The sequence below is a fragment of the Leuresthes tenuis genome, unplaced genomic scaffold (genome assembly GCF_036924035.1).
Source record: "Leuresthes tenuis unplaced genomic scaffold, fLeuTen1.0.hap1 SCAF_1, whole genome shotgun sequence".
In the NCBI taxonomy this organism is placed as follows: domain Eukaryota; kingdom Metazoa; phylum Chordata; class Actinopteri; order Atheriniformes; family Atherinopsidae; genus Leuresthes; species Leuresthes tenuis.
Genome location: NW_027325355.1, coordinates 17,036,186 through 17,054,207, shown reverse-complemented (window position 1 = coordinate 17,054,207; position 18,022 = coordinate 17,036,186). Strand labels below are relative to the sequence as shown.

General features: G+C 41.6%; 1 protein-coding gene across 1 annotated transcript in view; it reads right to left on the bottom strand.

Moving 5' to 3' along the window:
* The window catches only part of LOC140304591 (nidogen-2-like), a 45,185-nt gene that overhangs the window by 22,674 nt on the left and 4,489 nt on the right, over window positions 1–18,022 (bottom strand). Inside the window, exons 4-14 of the mRNA XM_072383320.1 lie at window positions 12,621–12,722; window positions 12,348–12,487; window positions 11,679–11,808; window positions 11,290–11,574; window positions 10,604–10,715; window positions 6,021–6,060; window positions 5,767–5,876; window positions 5,529–5,662; window positions 5,269–5,380; window positions 4,763–4,963; window positions 4,435–4,665 (exon numbers count right to left, since the gene is read on the bottom strand). Coding sequence (XP_072239421.1) covers window positions 4,435–4,665; window positions 4,763–4,963; window positions 5,269–5,380; window positions 5,529–5,662; window positions 5,767–5,876; window positions 6,021–6,060; window positions 10,604–10,715; window positions 11,290–11,574; window positions 11,679–11,808; window positions 12,348–12,487; window positions 12,621–12,722 — 1,597 coding nt within the window. The remainder of the gene's footprint in view (window positions 1–4,434; window positions 4,666–4,762; window positions 4,964–5,268; window positions 5,381–5,528; window positions 5,663–5,766; window positions 5,877–6,020; window positions 6,061–10,603; window positions 10,716–11,289; window positions 11,575–11,678; window positions 11,809–12,347; window positions 12,488–12,620; window positions 12,723–18,022) is intronic.

Sequence of the window (18,022 nt, the reverse complement as noted above, 5' to 3'; positions counted from 1 at the left end):
AATGTGGCCAGGAGGAAGGGCAGATGAGAGGGTGAGATACACATGGATTGGAGAAAAAGGGGCTGAAAGATAATTAGAGACAGGGAGGGAGAAAGACGGCGAGCAGGAGAGAGGGGTGACAAACACACATCCCACACATGCACTGCACGCCATCAAAGTGATGAGTGCAGTTTCCCACCTGTTGCTTTTTACGCAGCTCCTCCATACACACTGATGCAGACACAAACAGACTGGGTTTACAGGGGAGTAGCTGAGGGTGCACTTTTAAAATGTAATGACCCACCATTGAGCCATGTGATATTATCTTTCCATCATCACTGACTTTTACTAGCACGCTGGAAAAGCCTGAAATTTAAGATTAAGAGTGGTGCTTCAAGCAGTGAAAGCAGACTTAAGAGGATGAATACAGGACTTGAATAATGATAATCAAAAAGCGAGGGACCCAAATGTTCGGTTTGCAGAATAAGCCATTAGCTAGAATCTATTTAAACCATTCTGGATACAAAAAAAGTGGACTTCATTTGTCAAAGTCTGTACAAAAACATCATGTTCATCAAAGTTTTCTTTTGCACTAGACGGACCTTCCATACACCTTGCAAGTGTATTCATGGGTGTTTCCCTTTCAGAGCACAACATTTGGGGGAGGGGATAGCTGATCGTGCACTTATTTCCTAAGCCCTGTACTTGTAAGTCACTGACAAATGCATCATGAAATACTACTGAAAAAAATCTCTCATACTTCCTGATGACATTCAACGCATGTGTGGCCAAAAAACGGTCTCTATCCGGTGCCACTGCGCCTGCGTTTTCCACAAACATCTTGTGTCGTTGACCTCACCAGAACACTCTGACCTCAGTCAGGACAGACAGTACGTGATGTGGATACGATATCGATAAACTCCCACATACACTGCGTAATCAATGCAGTTTTAGGACCTCATTTGGGGAACTGGACACTCCCACAGGCACTATCTATGGTTTGCGACCACACGCTGATTCGCCCCACTTGAATCTGCCCCTAAAGGGGGATACAGCAAACAAATACTCAACTAGAATTAATTTGTCTTCTGTTTGTTCTATCAATGTTCAATCCCTTTAGTGCCTTAAGCCTGTCTGCAATCTCTGATTCTCATGACCTCACGGGGCAGCTATTCTACCCGGCAACCCCCCCGTCTAGAAAATCTGTCATTGGCTGGGATATTATTTCCCAGTAAGTGTAAGACCTTTGAACATGCACAGACACACACATGCTCTTTCTGACAAGACACACACACACACACACCACTTAACCCATGTTTACAAAACCCCTGATCTCTGAAAGCTCTTCCAGCTGTGTTCTGGGTGTATCTCTGTGAATGAGCATGTGCATGTGTGACATATGTCATCCAAACCTTTTTAATCAGTGTGTTGACATTTAAATGACAGAAGCTTGGTCTGCATCCAAAAGCTGTGCAGGAAAAAAACCCCAAAAACTTCCAGGTCTCTTGCCTCCCTCTATCTGATGAGAACCAGAAGGTGACAGAGTTGGTAAAGAAGGCACGGCTGCTGTGTGTGGACAGGGACAAAAAAAAATAAAAAATAAAAAGTATTGCCATGTATGTGAACTCATGAATGAAATAGAAGAGGAAAACGGTCATGAGAATGAGAGAAACCTTGGATATAATAAGATGAAAATAAGCATGAAAGCTTTGTGCATCCTCCTGTGCTCTACGAGCATTGACTGGGGCCCATAAAAAAAAACCTCACCTTGGTGCTATAAAAATTTAACACATAAAACATAAACTGTAAAAGATAAAAGCTGGGCCACACAAAATGGGAACAACTGATGTGAAAGGGAACTGGCGTCACTGTGCACTGTGATCGGGGGAGAATGGGGTGTGATGAGCCAGTGCTTAGGTTGACCCATCCCCTTTGCACCTATTGGTGATTATGCACTTATATTGTCATGTCATCCTTTCTTCAGAACAATCAAAAAGTAGCAGGGGAGGAGTGATGAGCAACAGTTTTCTTTAAAGGTGCTCTATTTTGAGAATTTTTTTTTCAAAACATCAGAAATTCAACTACAGACTTCGACAGAACTGAAAAACACCCCCTATGCAATATATGCTGGGGACGGACTGTATTTTGCTGTAATTCCAGGATTAGCCACTAGATGGGACAGCAGTCATAGTTGTGCCCGGTCTACCGTGGAGCCAACAGAAGAAGAAGAAAAAGGGGAAGTATCAAAGTGGAGCATAGAGACGAGGAGAAATGAGTAGAAATAACCATAATAACCCAAATGACGATCAACGATCTAAATTAGCCTACGCTCACATTATTGTTAGCGAGTAGTTGGTTATTTTCTTGTCATTACAGATTATTACATTACAAAGGAAGGAGCCAGACTGCTGCGACTGGAAACATTGCCCCGAAAACAGACAGAGAGCTCAAAGCAATGTGTTAGAAAATAGAAAAATGGGCAAAAAAAAGAAATTTAAAAACAAATGGGGAATGTTCTCTGAAGTCAGCTGAAGGAAAATCCAGAAAAGGACTGTCAAGGACTGTAGAGGACTGGATGAGAGTGAGATTCAGTGATGAATCCCCAATCTGTGTTGAAGGACCTTGAGTTTGGTGCAGGTCCAATGAAACACATAAAGATAAAGAGGTTTGTTGATGATGAAGTTCTTTCTCAGGGTTCTTTCTGTCAAAGAGCAAAGAGTTTCTTCAAACTTTACTTCGGTAAAGACATGACAGCTCACTGGCATGGCAAGCAAACAGTCCGGAGCTCAAGCTGATCACAAATAGCAAAAAAGTAGCTTTTATATAAGGAAGTTGGAAAACGGGTAATGAAAATCATTTTTCATTAGGGAAGTCCCCAAATAAAAAAATCAAGCTGTCACAAAAGCCAGAGGAGCTGAAACAAAGACCTAACTGTGACTTTTTTGGTTCTGCTTGATCTGAAATACACAAATCGTCCAGGGGGGAAAGATGCAAAAATGACAACAATTTCATTAAATTGTTATAGCTGCCATATTTTCCGAACACTCATTTTCCAGGTGCATTCTGATCGTTTAAATTGTTAGGAAACCTACTGAAATTTGGTTAAATACTTACATTGTTGTGTGCCTTATTTTCCCTTATCTTGTGGGTCACGTCAGTGGGAAAAAAAAAAACAAAAAGAAAAAAAAATGGGTTCATTTTACCCCACTCTTCCAAGCGGGTTTGTAGAAGCTGAGTGTAATTAAGCTGAGCACACACTAGTCACACTGAGGAAACACATGATATCTAAATCCTAACTGAACAGAACCAAATCAATTTTGCCAAGCTATAAAGTTACACGGTTTCGGTTTAATGCTTCCAATGCTAAATTGTCCTTTAACATTGTTGGCTTGACTGACTTCACATCTTAAATTGAGCACAGATTTGGGGCGTAAATCCAATTACATACATGGACAAACTAAGCATGTAAAATACATTAAGCCAGCTGTGATGCAAACGGTGGTTTTAATCATATTTTGGGTGGTCTGACTTTCCTGCACTCTCCACAAGACTGTGAACCTAGAAACGGAGGTGTTTATACAGGCATTTTAACATGGTTATGTCTGGTTTCTTTGTGTAACCATCCCCATCCCCTGTTTGCAGCATCTGTGCTTAAAGCTGAGCTCTGTCCAATACTGCTCCGTGGTTTGGCTGGGATTTCTGAGCCTGAACTGTAACAATTACTAGTCTGGTGAGAGAAAAACCTCACGATTTCATCGCCTGCAGTGTGATTTCCCACTCAAAGATGGGCAGAGACATTCTGGAATGAACATCGGCTAATAGACATTACATTAAGGTAGGCTATAATACATGCCTCAGACGAGTTAAAAAAAATACAAAAAACAGCCCTTTTGAAGCCCCCGTGTTCTTAATGTGCACCGTATCCCGGACCGTTAAATTTATGATCCTGATCTTTGTTTTCATGTGTTGTAATCTTTGCTCGCTTGTGTACATGATTTTAACGACCATTGGCTGAAAAACAAATTGCCTTTGGGGTCATGATGAGTTTAGTCCTCTTTCTTTCATCATAGTTTCACTGTCCTGGGGGTGGAAAGCCTCTGAAACAGCATCATTAGAGGAAACTTAAAAAGTTTACAGGAAAAAGACAAGAATCTACATATGTTGTCATGACTGTCTACCAATGCCGTTCGAATGTATAACACAGTTGGGAAATTTTCTACAATACAACAAAAACACGGACTGACATTGTCCATCTGAGATAAACCACAGCCCATGGTAGCATGTGTCTCTCCTAAATTCCATTATACACCTCTGTATCAATGGTAGCTTCACACATGTACAACTCATCCATGCTGCGGACACCGATGAACCCTGAAGATTTTGCGACCTCTCTCTCCGACAGAGGTTGGCACAAAGTGTTGACTTACAAATCTTACCATCACCATCTTTATTTACCTCCGAGTGGGCTGATCTTGTTTGTGAGGGCGTATGTCAGCATCCGCTCCTCTGTGATGTACATCACAAACACCCTCTCCATGATAATCTGCAGTGTCTCAGGGGCGGTGCCTCTGTTGTCGTGCCGACAGTCGCGATAGGTGACGTTCTGTTTGAGATGGAAGGAGTAGGACTCTGTGCCTCGTTCTTTCGAAACGACTGAAAACCCCCTGACAGAAACTGAGGTGGCAACTGGCGAAGGAGAAAGGGGGACAGAGATATTTAAGGTGAAAGAGGCCGTTAAGGAGTACACTGTCAGCTTAGACTCCTGTGCGGTCATGATAGTTACCAGAAGGGTAGTACTGGTAGGTCTCCTTGAAGGGCTCCATGGTGACCTCAGCCCCAGGCGGTAAGAGTGGCACATTGCCGTTGACAACGGTATCCACGGAGAGGTGGTTGTGTTCATCAAGGCCACGGCCCGTCTGTGTGATCGACAAGCGCTGGTTGCCGGGGTAAAACAGCACCTCTGCATGGCGAACGAACTCGGCACCTGATAACAAAGTTTGTCTGTTTATATGTCGTATAATGGTGCAACAGTTGCATTCTAGAAAATGTGGAATCTCGGCAGTGGTTCCATACACACACACACACACATGCAGCTGTTTCCTATTTGAGCGGGGAGGTGGAAGCCTGATATCACATCCCGTCCCTGGAGACAATACAGCTGGCTGGGTGACCGAAAAGCACTCACAGAAAGAGACAGAATATGCTGGCTGTAGAAGGGTTCCCTCGGCTCTGCTCAGATATGCGCTAAAGTCGGAATACTGACCAAAAAAAAGACAAAAACAGCATTACCTGTAATTTTGAATCCGGCTTGGCTATTAGGCAGCTCCAGAGCGAACAGCCATCCGAACAGTTCCCCAATTGGTGCAACTGGCATCAGGGCCCAACCCACTGATTCTGGGATCTAACCAACCGTCCAAAGTTCAAAAAGGTCAGGTTAGTTACGTGATAGGTCAGTCAAATCCTTTCATTTATTTTCTAAAATTCCACTCTAGGGCGAGCTCAAGAGCATGTATGTGAGGTAATTATCTCGCATGTTGTCAGGCTTCTACCTTGCTGATGGCCGTGTACGCTCTCCCGTCTCCCACCACGATGTAGGAGTGAAGATGAATGTCGTTCAGCTCCACAGGAGTCGTTCCCACGGTCACAGTCCCGCTGAACTTACCACTAACGCGTTGTGGAGCACCTGGAGGAGCAGAATGGGGATTACACAACAAAGAAATGTCATCTAAACTTAAAAAACAGCCAAACAAGATGAAAGTCTCTGATGGTTGATGGCTGAGCTCTAACCATCAGGTAGACAGTGGCGGCCGTTTCCATAGAAGCCAGGGCGGCAGTGACAGCAAAATCCTGTGGCGTAGTCCATGCAAAATGCATTCTCGGAGCACTGGTGCTGGAATCTAGACAATATGCAGAGTAAGCAAAGAGATACAAAAGTGTTCTGTCCTTGTAAATCTTAAGAAACTGGAAGATGTTGTATTGCAACTCTTGCTATTGCAAACAAGCAAAGAATATGAGGGATGTCGTTACATGAAACCACATACCTGGCACACGTTTCCTTATTCTCAGTGGTGTACTGAATCACTAAGAGATAGTTGGAAGACAAGAAGACAAAGTATGGTAAAGTCTCACATGCAAAAGTCAAAACAGACATAAAAAAAAAAACGTTGAGCATCTAGACTTGGAGCCAGAGGCATGAACTGTGCACCAGCACGACCGTGCACACCTCACAAACTCCTCAGACCATGCACACACATGTTTTTGGAGTAATTCAACCCTGATATAATGAGGTGGAAATGGACACCTAAGTGTCAGAACTTCTTTTTTTTGTGTTATACTCTTATTTATATATCTATGAAGAATTGCAGCTATGCATCAAAGTTGCGCATGAGGACTGTTCTGATTTTCTTCCACAAGATTTGGCCGTGTGCTCTTTTCGCTTTCCAAAGGCTGTCTCAGAAAAAACTACCAACATATCATGATCCGTCTGTACATATTTTTCACCCTTTTGATCATCCCCAAGACTGCAAGGCTGTATGTTCATCTGTTGTGGATAAATCAGAAGTTTCCCGCTCCGTGCCTGTAGCTCTGTGTTTTACATGTGATAAGACTATGTTTCTTCTTCTTTCCTGCTACTTTTAGTGTTGCGTTTATTTGGTTTTGGTGACAAACATTTTCTTTTTTATTTGATATGCACCCAGATTGACCTTTGGGAGAAGAATGTTGCCCCATTCTTGTCTGACATAGGCTTTTCAACAATCCTGGGCCTTCTCTGTTGCACTTAACGTTTCATAATGCATCGTTTTCTTTCAGTTGGTGAAAGGTCTGCACTGCAGGCAGGCCAGTCCAGCACCTGGACTCTTTTACTACAAAGCCAAGCTGTTGGAATCGATGCAGTGTGTGCTTTAGCATTGTCTTGCTGAAATATGCAAGACCTTCCCTGAAAAAAAATCCTCTGAATAGGAGCATGTGTTGCTCTAAAAATAATGGTACCTGGTCTTTATTCCAGGGGACAGAGAGTCCATGATTTGGAAAAAGAAACTTCAAATTTCAGTTTGCTTGATCGCAGAACAGTTTTTTCACTTTGTTTCAGTCCATCTTACACATCTTAAGCCCACACATACAACATCTTCTTTGCATGATAGAGCTTTAACCTGCATTTGTGGGTAGCACGGTGACCTGTGTTCACAGACAATGATTCCTGGAAGGGTTTTCTCAGTGATTTCCAAAATCCAATCATGCCTGTTTTCAATGCTATGCTGCCTAAAGACCAAAATATCATGGGCATCCAATATCAATTTTCAGAGGTGTCTCTTGCACACAGAGGTGTCTTCACCTTCACAATTTTACATTGTGGAACATTAATTAATCAATTTGTAGATTTGGTTTTAAGCACATTGCTGAACCTCTGACCATCTTTACTTCAGAGGGACTCGGCATCTCTAAGGTGCTCTTTTTAGATCAGTCTCACTCTCAACATTTGATGTTGTCCCTGTGCTCTATTCTGAATAAAGCGTTAGTGCATGCTATTTGCAAATCGTTTCATTCTGGGGTTTTTTCACCTTTCATAGAGTGTCCCAACCATTCATTCCCAATCAAAATAGGAATACAAATTTGGCTTGTGCGCGTACTTTCGTGATAATTGAGATTTGTAAAAGAAAAAAAAGAAAAAGAGAAGCAGCTGTATGCAAGGCTTTACAAAACCACCCCAAGGGTATGTTCATACATGCAGATTTATGCATCTGGCCCAAGATTAGGCTATGAGGGATCTTCGGTATTTGCATGAATATTATATTTATTTATTTGTTTCCAGTGTTTGCTTTGCACGAACACACCAGGTCAAACTGAGAAAGGAAATTAAATTAAGTTTTCATTTATGTATGGACAGAGATATATAGACATACTCAAACATATGTTGAGGCACTACTTGAAAACAAACCAGCTGTTGTAGTCCTGTCTCCTGCACTCATTAATCCACTTGAGAAAATAAAAACAGATTTTTAAGTCTCCTTACTGAGACTTTTAACTCTCAAACAGTCCTTTGAGGATGTGAAGACCAGCTGGAATGTCTTCATTAAATACTTAAATATCCTCAGACAAACAGGAAGCGATACACTCTTCCTGAAATTAGGAAGACAGACTGAAAACTGATAGTCACTGCTGCTAACCACAGGGAAAAAAAACCCAGGGAGAATAAACATTTCTTCCACATTTCTTAAAACTCTTCTCAATATCTAAAATAAATCATGTAAAGTCTAAGCTGATATTCACTATCGGATGTCTCAAAGAGTAATTAGCTTGAGTAAATGCAAAGCCAGATGAGTTTTCTAGACTGCAAACACCACTGAAGTCTCGAATAACTTCCAAATAGCTGTTTTACTCTTTCTGTGTATATTTGTGCCCCACTCTCTCTTCCCTCGTCTTTTTGTGAATGCACGCAGAAGCCAAATGCAGGTGATATTTTCACAGGGTGCAAATCTCTGGCTGTTGTGTGAGGGCAACCTACGCACTCGATTACGCAACATTTTGTGTGTTCCAACTGCATAAACATCAAACCCATAACCACCTGAAACCAATGCATGCATGCTTTGGGTTTTCTTCTTGTTGCTCTTTCACAGTTTTTGATGTTTGAACTTTTTTAACACACACAAACAGTTTAGCCTTATGCATATATTCTCCACATATGTATGCATACACTTTTGAAAACCATCTCCCCCTTTGTTACCTTATATATTAAGTCTGAAGAGAATGTTCAAAATTGTCTAAAAATGCTCCCAGCACCTGAGTCCCCCGTCCAACTCCTGGCTGGTCAGACTTTCGAGATATACCATTACCTTTTCCTTACGTTTCACATTTCTTCCCCACCATACGATTAACTAAGGCAAAACGGCCAAAATAATAACTTTAAAACATCTTGTTTTTCTTACAATGAGCAGCGAAATTTGATTAATGAAACCCAAACAGACTAGCGCTCCGTGTGCTTCAGGAAAATCCTGATTAATCCTTCAAAATGAGCTAATTTTTTTACACACAGACTTCTTGACCCTTACGTAACTATGCAAGTTGACTGAGAACACATTCTTATTTACGGCAAACTACCGTGGGAGTAGTTGCGAGGGAGGGAATGCTGAACACACACACACACACACACTCACACCTGGGAGCTGACCAGCACAACGGCAGTATTGTACTGCCAGCTGCTGAGCAGCTCTGCGGCAGAGGGGTGAGGTAGTGTTACCCTCCTAACAATCTCTGTACTTTCATCCTTTCATAAGTACTTATATAAAGACATATATATGTATATATGTTCTTATGTGATAACTACCACAAATTTCAATGTCTTTCAATTGCAAGTATACTTCATCGCGTTTATTTCTTTTGCAGGTGGGGCAGCAGTTGTCACCTGACAATCCAGAAACATTTAGAGTTTCAACAGCTGGCAGACATCAAGACATGGTCTTGTATCAAGGTGAGTTATGATTTCCAGCTAAATATTTTGTGGAAATTTTGAAAGGTTAGTGGTTGATCGAATGCATTCATGCGAGATAAATGACAAACTTCATTCAGAGGATTGATTAGCCATTCGGAGCGGTGCTCTCAAATATCCTTTTTTCTGCCGATGGTTCGTTTTACCCAATGTGGGGTCTGGCTCTGTGCTAACGCTGTGTACAGAATAGCTGGCAGGGAAGTTTTTGTAGCAGCGAGTTGGAGCTGTTTTCAGTTTTGACCACCATCTATATGCTGTTACTGCAGGTTATGAAAACCTGAGCCTTTCAAGTCACAGTCCACAGGTTTTTTGTTTAGTTTTTTTTTTTTAACTAAAAGAGCTAACAGATCTGGCTTACCTGCCTGGGTGCAGGTAAAGAGCGAGGACTGACTGTGTGCGGTCAGTTTAGACGGGAGGATTATGTAGCTAGAGATTTTAGTCGAAGTTCCAGATGTGATGTAGAAGCCAGGATGATGTGGGACTGAAAGCGGATAGCTATTAATTCTGCCTTCAATCACAGAAATACGCCTTCCCTGAATGCCAGGATTAGGAGAAATTGGATTGCAGAGGAATAAAGAGAGCAAGAACAACTTCTAACTTTTTGAACAATGAAGCCAAAATGAGGCACCCCTGCAGATTTGGCAACGCACCAGCTGAGAGAATCTGAATCTATGCTGAGTGGATTAAAGTAGGGGTGACCAGACACCCCTTTTACATGTCCTTTTTTTTTTGAGAGCAAAAAATTCGTCTGGGATTTTGCTCTGTCTCAGTCTCTAATATGTTTACACTGGATTTGCGTTGCTTTCACTCCCCTTACTCGCTTATTACTATTATACACTCGCTCTCGTCATACGCCCCACTCCCCTTTTTTCACAAACTATAATCTGGTCGCCCTGATTAAAGGGTCGAGAGTTAACCATCTCGTACTGTGGTTGTTACAAACGGGATATATATGCTCTTAAAGCAGTTACACAATGTAAACTGCTAACCTGCCAATTGCACTGTGAGCCTAGCCAAACTAAAAAATAAGTTTAAGTTCCCGATTCGTTCTGCAACATGTCAAAAGCTCAGAGAGAGTTTTTTAAACAATTACATGAAGCCAAAAGAGGACTAAAAAGTCAGAAGTGATTTGCTTCTTACCTCCCGTGTCAAAATCAACATCGTCTTCGTCCACGCTGACCACGTGGCCTCCAGGGGACAGAGGTGGTTTGTTTCTGCTGAGGGGGTATAAATCCACCACCTCTTGAGGATGCTACAGAGGGCAAAAGATAGGAAATATACAACACTCAACTTCCAACATGTTTCTCCTGCTGTCTCTGACAGCTAAGCTGGTACCGAGACCCCCCTCCAGATGCTAAAAACCAAAAACTCTGGGAGGTCTTTACGTGCTGTGTACCGCACTCGGTTGCCAATTTTTTGCTGACAGCATCATGCTGACTACAAATAAGGGTTCCATTGCAGCCGCAGGATTTAGAAAGAAGCATCTACAATTTCAAATTATTCTAAAACTTCTGGCAGTTTAAATGGGTTATTTTTTTATCATGACAGTTCACATGGCTGATCTCATGAGCCCTTACACAACACAGGTCTTGCTGGTTGTGCAATGTTTGTGGTTCAGTCAGTTCGTTGAAAAAAATGAAGACTCCAGTGAGGGTATGATCCTCTCTAAAATACTTCCAATTCTCAATTAAGAATGTGCAGTAGAGATTTAAAGTAGAAATAGATCATTGTTGCTTTTGGACCAAATATTTGACGGATTCATTTCACTTCCAAGGATGTTTTGCTCTTACTAGAGGCAGCTGTTCCTGACGCTGCTGAGCACCTACCTGCAAAACCGTGCGTGGAATATCAAGGGGCACGTACTGCCTCTCTACTGGTTCCGATCGGTACTTGGACTGTGAGGTCAACAGCACATCTTCGCCATCGTACAACACCGGACGACCAGAGTCCTCTGAAGAAGCAGATGGAGGGTGAGGACTACCAGCAGGCGAGGGCTGGAAATCAGGGTCCCTTCTTGTCAGAGAGTAGTCGTCCTCATCCACTTCAGTATCGGGTTCAAAGATATTTTCTGGATATTCCTCTAAGTCACTGTACTCAGGGGTGGTGGTGTCCTACGAGAAGAAGCCAGTGAGGCATCAGAGGAGTAAAAGTTAAGTACGTCATCTGCCCAATAGCATCGAATAATAGTTAAAGTTAAACAGGAAAAAAGAATCACCAGCGAGAGGCCATGTTCTCGAGGAGATGGGGTCACAAGACCACCAATGGATGCAGGAACAATGTTACCGAAGGAGTAACGGTTCCCAGTGTGGAAAAGCCAAACCCCTGGAATCCCAGTATTACCAACCCTAAGAAGAAAGCCAATCAGATATACACATGGACATTAAGTTGATGTTTTTGTGGGTGTTGTTAATAACAACCTGCGCTTTTTTATGCTATAGCAAGAAGTAAAAAATGCCCAAGCGGCAATAATGAAAGACATTACTTCTAAGATAATTATAGCTTTTTTTTTTAGAAAGTCACCATGTCTATTCACTATCCACTACAGTTAACACATAATGTAAAAGAGCTACATTGCCAAATTAGTTGGCTACTAAAAAGCAAGCCACAATTTTTTTACTGTGTATGGTTAGCTTCTCTGGCGTAATCTACAGCTGATTTACATAAAATAAACATATCTAATAACACTTTTTGTTGTCATATCACAAATTCAGTTTGGAAACAAACCTACATGATCAAAAAACTGAACTTTTACACACCCAATAGTTTACTTCCCCACACATTTGTGTTTTTTCTGGCAGTTGTTCCAATACTTTAGATTTATTACCCTGTTGCTGTTGGTTGTACAGTGAGGACAGATGTGACTCAGGCTCAAGTTTTTACTTACTGGTAGAGGTTTTTCACACTATGTTCATTGCTGGTGACACTGTAATAGGGTCCCTCGGATCTAGAGAAGAATAAATATGTAACTTCTCCTCTACTGAAGCCAACTCTGGCAGGAAGCTCTATCTGAACATTGTAGGACTCCTAGAAGAAAACAGTAATACAAGTATTAACACAATTGTCATCATTAAAACAGTCAGCAGTAACAGTAAGCATCAACTGTGAATGCCTACAACTGTTGCAAAGGAAAATATCCAGGCTGATCAAATCATCATACCTTCGGGAGAGTCCCGAAGAAGTTCAGACCCCCTTCAGGGTAGAGGAAAAGAACGTATGAGTCGGTCTCATCGTAGCCAATCACTGCTTGGAACGTATTGACCTTCACAGATAAAAGAGAGACAAGTTCGTGTGAATCAATTACCTCAAACACTTAAAAATTTCAAGTAACTTCTAGGAAAGCTGCTTTACATGCAAGTCTAGTTGATAAACCTGCATAATGAGAATGAGTTCATTACTCGAGAACATTAAATACTTCTATTAAAGCTTTTTATTGGCAGCTCTCCAGGACTGAAAACCATAAAGCTTTCTGAACGTTTTGCTGTCTCCACTATAAAATTCTGAATTTTGTCCCCATTACTTTTGCTTGTTGTTTCTTTTAACCCTTTGATGACAAAAAAAAAATGAACAGTTAAGTGGTTTTTAAATATTGTCTCGCTCTGCTAGTGTGAAAGGGATGAGGTCAATTCAAACACTTACTCCTCATGTTTAAACTTCGCACCTCCGCTCACGCCTCAATCCCCCTCCCTCCCTCTCTTATGTCTTGCTCCACTGGGTTCCCCTCTTGCAAGGACCACAAGCATTCCTTGATTTGTGCCTGCAACTGTTTATGTCACATAAATGAGGTGAAGAAGAAAAAATTGAGTCCATATGGACTGACGTATGATGACACTTTTTTCTCTTTTCCAGAACTTATTTTCTACACACACACATAAGGGTGGACTGGTTCACTCTGGCAACTCAAAAAACTGTAGAAAAATGTACATGATTATCTTAACACACACACACCTTGTACTCATAATGCTCAGCACAGATGTGGATCTCCACAGCTGTCTTATTATGTGTCGGACCATCTTTCATGATGATGTTACAACTTGAAAGCCAGACATCTTTACAATGTAAGCCACAGGGTGCAAACAGACACGCACGCTCACAGGCAAGCACCCAAACACAGATGTCCCTCAAACTATATTCATTTAATGTAAATTTATGTGAGTCTGTTGCTAACTGTTTACATCAACATCTTTAAGCTATCTTGTTTGTGGGCGGGGGAAGACTTTGTAGTCTCCAGACTCTGTGTAATTAGCGAAGGGGCCTTGTCTTTTTTTCTTCATTTTTTTTGTCTGTATTGAAGACGGATGAGAGCGTGAGTAACGAAAAGAGTTCTATTTTTTGTTTGTCCAAACACGTCGACTGAATTTCTCTCTTAACATCTGCTTTTTTTTGGATGCGTGTTAGACGAGGAGAAGAGGAAAAAGAGGATGAGAATCAAAAGGTGGAACTACTGGGCATTTTGGCTGGAGCATGTATCTGAATGTATCGACATGTAAGTGAAAGACTCCATTCGGGTCAGCAAAAATAAGGCAGAAAATAAAGAAACAAGTTTTCTCAACATGTACTCCCCCTTGCTTTAAATTCTCCGGATTACTTTCACTAGGAGATTTTCTCAACCTATTATGATTGGGTGAGCTCTGTCATTTCTACAAGATGTCCAGAGCAAATGGTTATTTACCCACACGCAGCCCCTCCAGAACACATCTTGCCATTTTCAAGACTGCCATGTTGGCGTCTGTTACAGAATCAGAGGCGTGTTATATACCATCAACAATACCATCAGATCTAGATTGGAGTTTTAGCTATGGCTGCTCTCCTTTGCACAAAAACCCTTCCACCCCTTCCTCCATACCCTTCACAAAGAACAGGACCGTTGAAAAAAAAAACAGTCCCACCTTTAATTGACTGTGTAAAAGAGGCTGAAGAAGGATAAAAGGATTTGGAGGGTGGTCAAGGTTGGAGGAGAGGACAAAGGTCTGGTTTACAGGGGTGTTAAAGCTCGCACGTACAAGACAGGCAAGACTCCGGAAAAGGGACGAGTGATGCAAGTGTCACAATCAGAGGGTGTGTACAAGGACTACACGGACATGACCATTTGTTGTCCAAGTACTGCTTTCTGAAAAACACATTATTTCACAAAAAGCAGAAACATTTTCCAAAACACAGAAATGTTGAATGTTTACGAAAAAAAAAAGGCAGGCCCGAGATTAATAAAAGTATTTTTCTCTGTCTAGAATACATGCCGTACACCAAAATCCTCCTGTAACTTTAGAGTTGGAGTGCATGACATCCAGTTTGACTTGGAGGAAGATATTTCTACACATATTGGATTGCTTTAATTCAATAGCCATTTGTGTTCCTCAGAGGATTGATCTTAGAACATCTGTCAGCCGCATGACTTTTCCTCAAGTATTGTAATTCAACTGAACAGAAAAGAAAAGAAAGAAATTCTGCATTGGGATTTGTTCAACGTACGATATTCATGGATTCATTTGATGGATATAAATTACACAAAGCTAGATAAAAAAGTGCCAAGAGAGACCGATTTTCTAAATATTCTGACAAAACGTCGCAAAGTGTTATGGACAAGGGCCATTTGGTTGTGTGTGCCCCTTCCCGTCCCATCTCTGGCTGTGCGGCCATTTGCCATATGTATTTGAGTCCGTCTCACTGTGTGTGTAAAGTAGTCCTGGTGTTCTTTATAGCTTCACAGCTGGAAGAAAACAAATTGCAGCCAACCGAGATGAAAGACTTTCAGACCTTGTATCTCAACACCCAAACTCCCTGCAGGCGTTCTGTCACACCTTTTTTTTCTTTTTTCTTTTTATGGTATCCTCATGGCTTTCACACAGACCAGACAAACGCACCAAGTATAATTGTCTCTGGAAACTACAAGTGTCTATTTTCAGGATCATCCTCGTTTGAAGTTTAGATGGTAACATCACCTACTTGCTAGGACTGTCTGCTGCACAGTGAGAGGTTTGAGAGCCTGAAAGTACCAAATTGTTTATTAAATACTTGTATTTCATAACATTCTTTCCCCCTTCTTTTTGAACCTTTCTTTAATGCATTTTCATCTTCTTTGCCTCATACACTTTAGGCCCAAGATAATACAGTCAACGTCTCACTTCATCTGGGATTTGAATATGTGAGTCACCACACTGGAGCTATGTCCTGAATCATGTTACGGTTGTTTGGAGCTGGAACTTGCTCTGGTTAGCCTTGAGCATACCACAGAAAAGAGGACAGGATAAATGCAATACACTTGTATGTTGGTTGCTGGTGTTTCAGTGCGTCGACCGCAGCACAGCTGCACACAGGCAGAGTGAGACAGACAGCAGCTGCAGTCCAGTTGCCAGCCTCCCCAGAACTGCCTGCAGCGTGGGAACTGGCAACACATGCACACACTACAACCCAGGCTTGTGGTCAGGAGCAGTCCTGTAAGTACTTCACTGTTGTCATATGAACATCCCAACATTTTGAGTGTATGTGTGGGAGGGGGGGACTTTCCAGTTATAATTTCAGCTCTACCCAATGAGACCCTTGCTCTTTTAAAGCTGGAGGAAATTGTACAATTACAAGACTTATGAATAGGTTGCAAAACCTTTGACCAAGTCAAGAGTATGTGCTGTGTTAAACCTTAGCTACTTTTCCCAATAGGTTTGTGAACAGGGAACAGTGAACATTGAACATTTTCCCTCAACTACAAACCAGTAGGCTTTGGCTGTATTCTTGTCACAATTTCAAATATTTTTTAGTCATTTTATTGGACATTGTAGAGCAGTGGTGCCAGAGGATCCCTGTTGTTTGTCCAGTGATAAACAGAATCTGTCCCACGGCATGAGGACAGAATAACATGTTGAAAGTTGAAGTACAGTCAGTCTGCTTTGAGGCAGAATGAACATAATTCAAGGGATGGCCCCTGTGTCTGCGTGGGGGCCTCAGAAATAACAAATAACAATAATGCTAACAACATTTCCCTTTGTGTCCCAGATAGAAGCTTGATCAACCTACAACTTTTCCTTTTTTCCCCGTGGAGCTTTTAGGGGAGTGTGAGAGAACAAAGTGCAAAAGTGAACAAAAACTACTCCACTGCAGCACTTAGGAATGCTAAGTGGGCGGCTGTAGGGTCGGTGGTTTGACTCCCCGGGTCACTTATCGAAGCCTCCTTGGGCAAGACACTGAATCCCACGTTGCCTACCGACGCATCCATCGGTGTATGAATGTGTGTGAATGTAGTAGGAGGCACGTAGCTGTATAGACTAAGATGTGCTGTATGAGACTGTGAGTGAATGGGTGAATGTGGCATGCAGTGTTAAAAGTGCTTTGAGTGGTCAGCTATACTAGAAAAGCACTATACATGTACAGTCCATTTACCATTTAAGTCTTATCTTATTGTTTTGCACCAAATAATTTCAACACAGCTTACTACAGATCTCAGTTGTATCAGGATGTCTACAAAACCCTTAAATTGGAAGCATATAATATATATAAGTATTCATATATATACAATGATTCTTCAACTCGTAATGCATTCTGGTTTCAAACAGTTTTATTCAAATTAGATTATGGCTCCAGAGTTCTCAAAGCCATATCACAGTGTTGTGTAAATGCAGCAGTTGTTTAGCTTAGCTTAGCACAATACTGGAAGTAGGTGACCCTGAATCGCTATTAATACTCAGAACAACAAGTCGGTGGTCTACTGTCCGAGGGAGAGAAACTGTCAAATTGTAACGTTTTTGGCTGAACAATTCATTTCTAATATCTGATTCAATAAAATTGAATTGAAACAAGCTGTTTTCCACACTTTAAGCCGTTCTGCTAAGCTAACACAGTTGTCAGTTGGTTTAAACCGCATACATGAGACTGGGGTCCATCTTTTTCTCAAACTCGCATTAAGGAAGCAAGTAATTCTCTGTGAATATAAAGATTCTGCATCAAATAGAATTGAAGTGAAGCGGCATTGCCAGATGTCCTCATGTGAAGAAGGATTAGTAACACAGAGCATCAAGTAGGCCTACAGGCAAGTCAATGCGTTTTTAAAAAAATCAACCAACTAAAAGTCACTCTTGAACTGTTTTAACCAACAACAAATTGAGCGACAAAGTAGTTGATTTAACAGAGTGTGTTTGTGTTTTAAGCGAGGTAATTGCTTTCCAATTATTAATTCTAAAGAAAATATAACCTCCTTTCTACCTTCACTCATTTAATTTATTTCTTTCCTGCTCTGGTGTTTTTCTTTGCTCTTGCCCTTTTTGTCTCCAACCCCAAAGCACCACATAGTCTCCCCCCTCCCCCAAAACGCCACCCCATCACTCCGAATACACAACCCCAAAAACACACACCTCAGGTTAATCAGTTCACACGCACATACCACTCCACCCCCAACCCATCCCACCCAGCACCTCTGGCTAATCTCTTCAAAGGAAGATGCTATCAGTCCAAAGAGAGACCCACTGAAGCAAATCCTAGCCGAGACCCAAACAGCTCCAATATGAGAAGCCAGCCAGACCGTTTCAATAACTAAAAAGAAAAGTCACCTCTTAGCAAGTATTTCGCACTTTATAA